This window comes from Dendroctonus ponderosae, unplaced genomic scaffold (genome assembly GCF_020466585.1).
Source record: "Dendroctonus ponderosae isolate FM_Combo_2020 unplaced genomic scaffold, Dpon_F_20191213v2 Dpon_F_20191213_1, whole genome shotgun sequence".
Classification (NCBI taxonomy): Eukaryota; Metazoa; Arthropoda; class Insecta; order Coleoptera; family Curculionidae; genus Dendroctonus; species Dendroctonus ponderosae.
In genome coordinates, this window is record NW_026017110.1 from 1,036,442 (window position 1) to 1,047,157 (window position 10,716).

The following is a 10,716-nucleotide window of genomic DNA, read 5'->3' on the forward strand; positions in this document are numbered from 1 at the left end:
CCGGATCACTACACTGACCTTAGCAGGGAATATTTCAATATATCTGCTGAATGTATCATAATATTGGATTTATGTCCAGTCGGTGTCTGCCCGGCCTTTTGCCAAATATTTTCCCATTATTTTTAACTTTTCGCTTCAATATTGCGAAATCAACATTGCTGTTATCACCGATTTTTAATGGAATTCAGGTCCTCGTTTGCTCACCAAAATGCTAAAATCCCAAAATGAGACGTTAGTCTAAAGACAATAATGTTGTGTTCGAAATGGTGATAAGAAAGACATGAAAACTATCGGGGGGCCATTCTGCAAAAAAACTTTTTAAGTAAGGTTCGCGCAGCACAAAATTCCTTATTGCTCATGCTTAAAATGCTTAAAAACATTGCTTGCGAGCTTGGGTAGCATCGCATCGTTTTTGTGCACACATTTTTTTCCATCTGTCTTTATAAGGCCGATTTGAAGGACTTTAAAATAATGTTTTCGCCTAAACTGTTGAGGTTAAAACGAATAAACTGAAGGCCATCTTCGGCAGCAAATGCACATGATTAAAACCAATAAGCAGAGCTGTGTTTAGCCTCATTTAAGTGGAAATCTCTTTGCCACACTCCATGCATTCTCGAGCTAAAGAAGACATTTTTAAACATTTTAACAGCGCAATTGAATCAAGAATCCTTAACGCTTAACACAAGTAAACTTATTCTGCCTCTCCACTTGGCTCAGACTTAGGAATAGTTAAACGCGCCAACTGATTCAAAAGTTTGGTTGATGCTGGACTAGAAAAACACCAAAACAGCAAAACAATGTGATAAAGCTGCCCAAACGAAGTTTAACTAAAAGGGCTTAGAAATGTGTAACAAGTGCAAGTTCAAAGAGAAACAAAATCAAACGCACACAATAAATCCGAATACAAAAACCTTTCGGAAATGTGCGATGAATTTTCGTATGAAATACTCCAACAATGGAAATTACCGAAGCAAACATTCCCAATAGACTAGTTTTAGATGAAAAACCCAATGAAATTCAGCGGAATTGCTTGATTCAAGTGCGTCACGATGAAACTTATTATTTTTAGCTCGAATTTTGCACAATCCAAAGGTCGTTAAATCGAAATATTTAATTTAATTAGAGGTCTGCATCCCAAGGGAACTCTGTCCCAATTTATCAACCTTGCACTTAAATAATTAAGTGGGATTAAATGTTTTCGATTCCCCGGTGGCATTAACAAAGCGACAAGTTCTGCTGCAAATCTTCAACCAAATGGTTCATATCGCGCTTAGATTTAGACAATTGCTATTTCAGATTGTACTTGCGAATTTGCGCAACCTTGCGAATTGGCAATTGCACATTTGCAATGTTAACCACATTAAACGCTAATAAATTGTTTTTAAATTTAAACTTGGAACGCAATATGTTTTCGTCCGTTTCCTTTCGAAAATAATTGTATCCGAGCTTTCGTTGTTTTCGATGGCAGGCGTACATCGGTACGTGTAAACAAGCCTTGTTTTATGATATCATCAATGCACTTTCAAAATCTCGTTTGATGCCTTTATTATTTATAATCCTTTATTTCGCAACCAGTACAAATTACTTTATAAATTGCCCAACTTATAAATACACATACAGTTGAGCCCGGATATAACGAACTTGAAAAATGAACTAAAACTGGTTCGTTATATCGGGAGTTCGCTATAAGCGAATAATAATCGAATCGCTTTTTTCGCTGCACCTGGAAAATAAGCAGGAAGCGGATCGAAACGAGGTCACCTCAAAAAGTTCCTTTAAATTTGGTCAGATGAAATCCTTAACCCACTAACAAGATGATTAAAATGCTACAAGTAGGTCTCAGCGGTCAGAGCAAATTTATAGATTTTACACATCGTAATAATTGAAAATAAACAGGCGGAAAATGATCCTGATCGAAAATAGATGTTCGATTAAAGGAACAGCAGTGTTTTTCCCGGATTGGGCTATTTTTAGCCAACAATATCATATTCTCTTGCGTTTTCCCTTTGTGTTATGGCCACTTCCGACAATTTCGCAAATTCGGCTCAAACTGAAAAAGCTCTTAAATAATCCCATCATCAAAATTAAACGCCTCTCTAATCTAATCCCCCCGGTAAGCGGGTACAACTAACAGATCTAAAGCTACAGCATTAACACCTTTAACAAATTAGCATCAATGATCCAGCATGTTTCCACTGGTGCTCGTAAATTCGGAAGTCAAGAAATCAAAAGCATAAAACCCCATTAATTTGTTTCCAACTGTCCAAAGCGAAAACAGCACAGGCCGTTTAAAAATAAACGCGAATTTATTTCTTTATCTTTGAAGTGGCGACCTTCATGCCAAAGGCGGATGAGCTCAACGTACAATTTTCGTTTGCATTTTGCTACTGTTGCTAAATACAATAATAAGTCAACAAGTTTTTCCACTTTTTTTTACGGAAATCGTCAAATATGTATATAACCTGCAAAGTCACCAACGATAAACGATAAACCAACGTTCAATGGTGCAAATTGTCTTCTCCCAATCTTCTAGCCGCATCAGGCAAAGCCGGTTTCCGTGGAAACGCGCCCGTTTGCGCGTTGCTATTGGCTAGAAGAAAAGGCGTGCGTAATGCACATGGCGCAAACTTAAGGCGGTATTATTTGCACCATGGTTCAACGAAAGGGCCTGGTGGTTTATTGAAATTCATTGGTTTATTTTGATTGTTCACTCTAGCGCAAGCTGTTTTAAGCAGCGGACTAAAACTTTCGCTATTCATCAACGAAAATAAGATTTTTTTGTATAAGTTCAGATGTTTTGCCACACAAACAGTCGCCTGGGTCCAGATTAAGCTTCGCAGCCACCATGCGAATAGAAGTTTCGACATTCGCAGGTAGATGGCTGCTTTAACATCACAGCAGTATATTTTTGACGCAAAAGTTTGTTTCCATGCAAATGCGTTAAATTTCGCAACTGTGTATCCTTTGAACTGTGACCAATTGAAATCAACCCTCAAATTTTTCAAAATTTACCCTCAAAACCACATATTTTGTCGCAAAATTGAAATAATTGAACTGGAAACAACCCGCTCTAAATATCGCTACTCGATTTTTTCCTGCAGCACTATTTATAGTTATCGATCGTAATCAATAACTTGTAGTAATTCTATAAACTCTTCTCGCTCTAGTTATTGTTCGCTGGCAGTTGGCCAATAAACAAAAGTCTACGATTATATTTTCGCCAATTTTAATGTTTTGAACATACATCTCCTGTTCGGAAATAACACAGTTCTTTACCGAAAAAAAATTACTTTTGTGTTCAACAACTAATCTAAGCGCTTTCGGCTCTATTCGCGTGATGACCGGTTAATTACGCTGTGTCGAAATGTAACAGTAAAATCGTGGTGCAAATAGTCTTCGCCCAACGTTGATCTATGTGGGCGCAAAAGACACCGGCGAGTTGCCATGGAAACCAATTGGGTCTTGATAACCACATGCTGTTTGGGTTGAGCTATTTGCACCACCGGTGTGGTTTTAGTGCAAGATGCGTTTGTTTTCGTCAAATCTCATGCGATATTTGGGTTGTATCAAAATCTAAAATTGTTCATAATATGGCTGGATATGATGGTTATTTAATATTCCCACGCTTTAAGTGAACAATTGATTCGGGTACATGGTGATTTTCGTGTCGTATAGATTTCGATTCTGATTGTTTTCAACTCGACCAAGTTCGATGAAACAATAACTTCGCTTTCAAAGAACATTGAGTCGTGTGGACAGGCGAGCAGTTAAATGCCAAGCATTGTGCCAAACCTCGAAGTCAATAATCGATTTCCGGATGTTGCCAACATCAATTGTTATTTTTGTGTGATGTTGTAATCAAAGTTTTAGTTTCAACCGGCGCCTATTTTTACAACCCAATCAAAGTCACAGGAGTAACTTGAATTATCTGAATAAATACTTCAAAGACAACATTTTGTGCTTAGCAGATGATGAATGGTGGAAATGGTCTTGTCCCAATTTGCTTCCCGCTTTACGGGCTCGTTTCCCCGGAAACCGGATTTTTTAAGGCGCCATGGAGCTGGGACGAGTCAATTTGCGCCACACATTTAAAATTTTATTATTTACTACAACCGCCCAAAAACATTTTCGAAAGTTAAAAAATAATTCCGGTTATAATTAGTAGGATGCGACATGTGCTGTTGGAAATATATCATTTGTGCGTCATTATAACCGTCGCAGTCGACCACTTCATGGAAGAAATACGAATTAAAGTAAATTTCCTTCTCTTAATTTGAATTATCTAAATTTAAACCTCCACTTAAAACAGGGAGGAAAGTTGGGTAATTTTCAATTAAAGTCGAACTAATTCATTCGGAACTAATTGCAGCTTAGTACTTCATTCTGCATCACAATGCTGATAAATGAAATGAAACTCGAGCGATTGCGGCAATTTGAACTATTTTCTGCTCGTTTGGCTGCAATAATAATGCAATAAATTTTCTTCAGTTATCCAACAATTACGCTCCATGGGTAATTAAAACAAATCGCTGAATTTTTCGACCGGAACTAATTACATTTGAAGTGAACTAGTTGATGTTTTTAGCGGAAAAACTGGGATAAATGCAGGAAGGCGTTATTTTTTCCTATGAACTCCCGACAAAGAGTTTTCGCCCAACCGCTTGAACTGCTAAGAGGCCAGCCACCAGTGCTGGGGAAAGGTTGGGAAGGAATTCTTTTCCACTAATCTTTCGGGCTGAAAGCCCGAAAAACTCACTAGTTTCACATCTATTATTATTAGCTGCTTGAGTTTAAGTTGTGCGCGAAAACGTTCCTCAATCCTCATTTAGCGAGACGACACAAAGTGTCATAAATAGCTGGCGCTAGATTACTCAACGTCCTTATTATTTATTATTCCCAGTCTGGTAATACTCAACAAACCAGACAAGCTGAATGTTCCATTTTGCTGATTTATTCGGATTTAAGCCCCCTAAATTTCCGCAATTTTGCGCGCTTGGCAATCGGATCCTGGCTGGCGACTTACACTTGCATTTTTTCTTTTCCGCTTTAAAACAGTAAAAATTTCCGGATCGAACTGGACAAACTCACCAATTTTCTCATTAAAACCAAATGGCTCAAAGGTGAGGTTGAATGGAAATATTCGTGGTGCATCTAAGTGCATGCACATCCTAAAAATAGAACGCTCAGAGTTCCTCAACATCGGCGCACTTCTACTGCTACACTTTTGAGTAAATTTAGACTTATCATTCAATGTCGACTGGCAGCTTAGTTATTTTGGGATTTTCACTTCGTTTATTTTCATTCGCTTGAACCATAGACAGCTCGAAATTCACATCCTTAGCAGTTGCTATTCGAGCCGAGCCAGACAAAATGCGTTTTAAGCAATCAAACATCACTCTGAGCCTTATAAACGAATCATTCATGCAATGATCAAATGTAAAATGTATGTGACATTTGCCTTTTGCTCGGGTGTTGAATGTATTTTTAAAGGATCCCGCTGCCAGAAATACCTTATTAAATTAGATTTAATCTGCAAAAGCCGACTTGGCCAAATAAAATTGGCGATTTGGATATTGCGCGAAAAAACGACAGAAGACACTTTATGTGCTACAAGTGTTGATAATCACGCGAAAATTACGATCTTTGAAATAGGATTTATTTAATTAGCCGGTTGAGTTTGAGGGTTTGCATCGAATCGCCAGTTCGGGATTTTGTAATGAGTCCAAAGTATTTATTTTGAGGCAGGCTTCCATAAATCAGGTGTTTTTCGTTAGTAGGCAATGCCAAAGATAAAATGAAAAATTTGGGATTTTCCGGCGAAAATTGTTCCTAAAACGACGCCAATGTGAGAATGAAATTAGATAATTTGTTGTTAGAAAGTTGTTGAAAGTGTTTCACATAGTGAAGCGTTGTATTTATCAAATACTTTTAATTCTATAATATATCGCGGCTGGCAAATTTCGGTGTCATTTTTCACGTGTTAAAATGTGATATTTCCGAAGTGTTTCAATCATCAGATCCTTTAGCGCTACCAATATGTAATCACTGATTTTCAGAATAAGATTACTGCCCAAAAATGATTTTTCAAGATTCCATCTAAAACGCGTTCAAAAACCAGTTGAGCGCTTTGCCTTGAACACACTTAACTTTTAAAATATAGCAAGTAATCAGCTGATTTTTTCGCAGTATACAGAAGACACTTTCTCAAAAATATATATTAAAATTTCCTTTCAAATTAAAGTGAATTTTGATTTTACATCTCGGTTTAACAACGGGGGTTTTTGCAAAATTGCGCGCCTAAATTTGAAAATTCCAAACTGGAACAAACGGCAACTTGAACTTTTTGAATTTTATAGTAAATCCTTGACGTTGATAGTAGCGAAGATTTTATTAAAATCCACCACAATCTGGAATTTCTTCAATATTTGTCCAATGAATGTCGGTTATGGCACAAAAGCGCACTTCCCTTAAAAAATCGTTAACTTCCTAACTACTGCAAGTAGGAACTTGATTTTTTACCTTCTAGGGAACATACTTCATGCTGAAAATGTTGAACCTCTCCTCTGAATCAGACCAAATTCTGAATTTCTCAAAATTTTTAATGTTTTAGCGCCCTTACGCGCTTACATTTAAAATTTACTAAATTATAAATTGCTGCAAGTACCAACTTGAAATACTCTCCGTCTGTAGAACACAATTGAGGTTGAAAATCCTACGATTTTGATTCAAATCAGACAAAAACTTGAGTTTTGCGAATGCTCTAATAGTTGGCTCAAAAATAAATGTTCTTGTTAAATGTGTGTTCTTTCAAACACTCCTAACGTTCAATCGAGATCAAGTGTCAGCTTGCGGTTTTGTCAAACTAATTAAAACATTTTCTGTTGAAAACACTGAAATTTTCATTCGACTGCGACTGAAACCGGATGTTTGCGACAATTCTAAATGTTGGTGTAAAAATGAGAGTTTACGCACAAAACCGCGTTTTTTTTTTGAAAAATTTATAAATACCAAACTGGAGTAGGTAGCAACTTCAAATCTTCCTGATATTTACTAAAGCCTTTAGGCTGACAATATAAAAGTTTTCATACAAATCAGCCGGAGTCCCGATTTTTGTGAACTGAACTTTGGTTCAAAAACGATAGTTTTTGCACAATAAAGTGCTTTTCTTCCACACCATCCAACACTCCTTATTTTTAATCCCGAAGAAGGAGCTGATTGAGGGTGTCMCATTCTATAGTAGCTTAYTGGAGCTGATTTTACYGAAGTTTTCACATGAATCAGACAAAATTCCGATTTTTGCTCACGTTTTCAATGTTGGTTTAAAAACAAAGAATTTTGCCCGAAGGCGCACTTTAATTAAACACTCGTAACTTCCAAACCAGAGCAAGTAGCAACTTGAAATGTTTGCATGTTATAGTAAATCCTTGATGTTGGTGCTTGCGAGAATTTTGTTGAAATCCACCGTAATTTGGAGTTTTTCGGTCGGTTTAAACATTAGTTATCGCCGGAAAATCTCTTATCGTTAAAAAATAGCTAACTTCTTAACTAGTGCAAATAGGAATACACTTTTTAGCAATTTTTTTACAGTCTGGGACACATTTTTTTCCATTGAGAAAATCAGAATTCAATTTAATTCTGAATTTTTTATGTTTTCTCGCACTTACGCGCTTACATTCAAAATTTGCTTACAAATACAAACTTTAAATCTTCGACATCTTAACACACTTGCTGTTAAAAATTCTAAAATTTTAATTAAAGTTAGACAAAATCCTGTTTTTTTTTGCAACAATGCTAAATGTTGGTGTAAAATAGGAGTTTACGCACAAAAACGCGTTTTTTTGAAAAATTTATAAATTCTAAAATAGAACAGACAGCAACTTGAAATCTTCCTGATATTTAGTTAATACTTCAGGCTGACTATACAGAAGTTTTCATGCAAATCAGGCAGAATGCCGATTTTTGCTAGTGAACTGAATGTTGGTTCAAAAACGAAAGTTTTTGCACAATGAAGCGCTTTTCTTCTAACACTCCGTATTTTTAAACCAGGACAAGAAGCTGATTGGGTTTTGCACATTCATTAGTACATTAACGGTGCTAATACTGCTGAAGTTGTCATTTGAAGCAGACAGAATTCTGATTTTTGCGAGAGTTTTAAATGCTGGTTTAAAATAGAGCGATTTTGGCCAGAGGCGCGCTTTTCTTTAAACTCTGGTAACTTCCCAATTAGAGCAAGTATCAACTTGATTGTTTCAATTGGGCATTGAACACTGATACTTTCCAGCAAGTCGGATTACTAGAAGGATTGAAAATCCTTTGCAAATGCCCAAGACAAACACCGATAAGAAATCTAAAGAGTCGTTAAACGTCGTAAAAAGGCCCAAAACCATTGCTCATGGGCAAATCCCTCAAGACTAAGCGCTTGACTCTCTCTGGGTCAAACTTGATCTCCATTGGTCAAAATTACGAAAAAATAACCCCTGCAAGTCTGGGATTAACCGACCAAACAATGCGTGCACAACTTGTGATGGTTTTCGGTTACTTCTAATGGTTGTAGTTCTTATAAAAGAACATAAAACTAATTCCGCAGCTATTTTGGAACGTTTGGGCGCCATTCCCGATCCGAACTGCCCATAAAGCAACAATGTACGCACTGTGCAATTGAAACGAACAGGATTAATAGGGATTTGGGCGCATTAGTGCACTTAGCGTGGCGCTGAGTGTTCCTGGATTATCCCTGTTCCCGGCCGGAGTTCTTGCCCAAGCCCAATCAAAGCGTATCAAAATTGGCAAAAATGATTCAGTCTCTCGTGACCCGTGCATTGAGTGTCTTAAAAGTGTGTTGTGGCCGTTTCCCGAAATAAGGAGTCTGGACGCTACTTTAGTCGAGGCGTCGCGACGCGAGCGTTCGAATTTAATGCGCGTTTTCCGTGGGCGTCATGGGCAAATGACAATTTTCCAACCCTTCCGAGGCAATCCAGGGCCCATTTTCCGGTGACTACGTGACGGACTACGAAACGACTTTTCTTTCGCGGTGGTTCCTTTTCTGTCGCAAACGGTGCGGGAGTGACAGTGCGGGTTTTTGCGTGTGATATGGAAGATGGAGTACTTTCAAGAATGGGAGGATACGGAGACTACAACCACTCGGACCAAAAAGGTCAAAAAGGTCGGTTGCAATTTCGAAAACGCATTTAAATTTGCATTTTCGTCAAAGTCCTACTGAAAATGAGGTTGTCAACTCAACTGTCCTTAGTCGCAACGTCTAGATTATTTTTGCGCTGTTGCAAACGGTTCCTTCTGCTGAAAAATCCGGCGGGTTTAACTCCGGGCTGATGGGGGGCCAACACGTTCACTCTGCTCAGCAAAACTGGTATAAAATGGACTCGAAGCGAATTAACTGCAAGTTTGTGCCAAAGTAGCTTGATTCAGTCACACCATGACTTCTCTTTGCTTTATTATCCACAGTTTTCCATTAACATTTGAACTCTTCAACATTTTTGCGCTTACGGCTGCAGCCTGGTCAAACTCCAAATGAAATAATTAAGGCAAAATAAATGTGACACAATCCAGACACATTAAAGACTGCCTGTGTTAATCGCTTAGAATTTCAATTTTTTCTTTAATGCTCGCTTGTAGGTGTCATCTGAATACTACACCTGTCGTTACCTGAAAATTAAGTAAACTTTCCTTAGTCGCAACATCTAGATTATTTTTGCGCTGTTTTGCAAACGGTTCCTTCTGCTGAAAAATCCGGCGGGTTTAACTCCGGGCTGATGGGGGGCCCAAACGTTCACTCTGCTCAGCAAAACTGGTATAAAATGGACTCGAAGCGAATTACCTGCAAGTTTGTGCCAAAGTAGCTTGATTCAGTCACACCATCACTTCTCTTTGCTTTATTATCCACAGTTTTCCATTAACATTTGAACTTTTCAACATTTTTGCGCTTACGGCTGCAGCCTGGTCAAACTCCAAATAAAATAATTGAGTCAAAATAAACGTGACACAATCCAGACACATTAAAGACTACCTGTGTTAATCGCTTAGAATTTAAATTTTTTCTTTAATGCTCGCTTGTAGGTGTCGTATGAATACTACACCTGTCGTTACCTGAAAATTAAGTAAACTTTCCTTAGTCGCAACTTCTAGATTATTTTTGCGCTGTTTTGCAAACGGTTCCTTCTGCTGAAAAATCCGGCGGGTTCAACTCCGGGCTGATGGGGGGCCAACACGTTCACTCTGCTCAGCAAAACTGGTATAAAATGGACTCGAAGCGAATTAACTGCAAGTTTGTGCCAAAGTAGCTTGATTCAGTCACACCATGACTTCTCTTTGCTTTATTATCCACAGTTTTCCATTAACATTTGAACTTTTCAACATTTTTGCGCTTACGGCTGCAGCCTGGTCAAACTCCAAATGAAATAATTAAGGCAAAATAAATGTGACACAATCCAGACACATTAAAGACTGCCTGTGTTAATCGCTTAGAATTTCAATTTTTTCTTTAATGCTCGCTTGTAGGTGTCATTTGAATACTGCACCTGTCGTTACCTGAAAATTAAGTACACTTTCCTTAGTCGCAACTTCTAGATTATTTTTGCGCTGTTTTGCAAACGGTTCCTTCTGCTGAAAAATCCGGCGGGTTTAACTCCGGGCTGATGGGGGGCCCAAACGTTCACTCTGCTCAGCAAAACTGGTATAAAATGGACTCGAAGCGAATTA

General features: G+C 38.0%; 2 protein-coding genes across 7 annotated transcripts in view; both read left to right on the plus strand.

Annotated features, from left to right (window-relative positions):
* The window catches only part of LOC109538161 (synaptic vesicular amine transporter), a gene marked incomplete in the record, with an annotated part of 105,348 nt that overhangs the window by 57,306 nt on the left and 37,326 nt on the right, over positions 1 to 10,716 (plus strand).
* LOC109538129 (tropomodulin) overlaps positions 1 to 10,716 on the plus strand; it is a 40,187-nt gene that overhangs the window by 6,191 nt on the left and 23,280 nt on the right. The window contains exon 1 of one of the 6 annotated variants that reach the window (XM_019905219.2): positions 8,689 to 9,163. The exons of the other annotated variants lie outside the window; for them this stretch is intronic. Coding sequence (XP_019760778.1) covers positions 9,098 to 9,163 — 66 coding nt within the window. The 5' untranslated portion in view covers positions 8,689 to 9,097. Of the gene's footprint in view, positions 1 to 8,688; positions 9,164 to 10,716 lie in introns of those variants that run through there. 6 annotated transcript variants of the gene reach the window in all.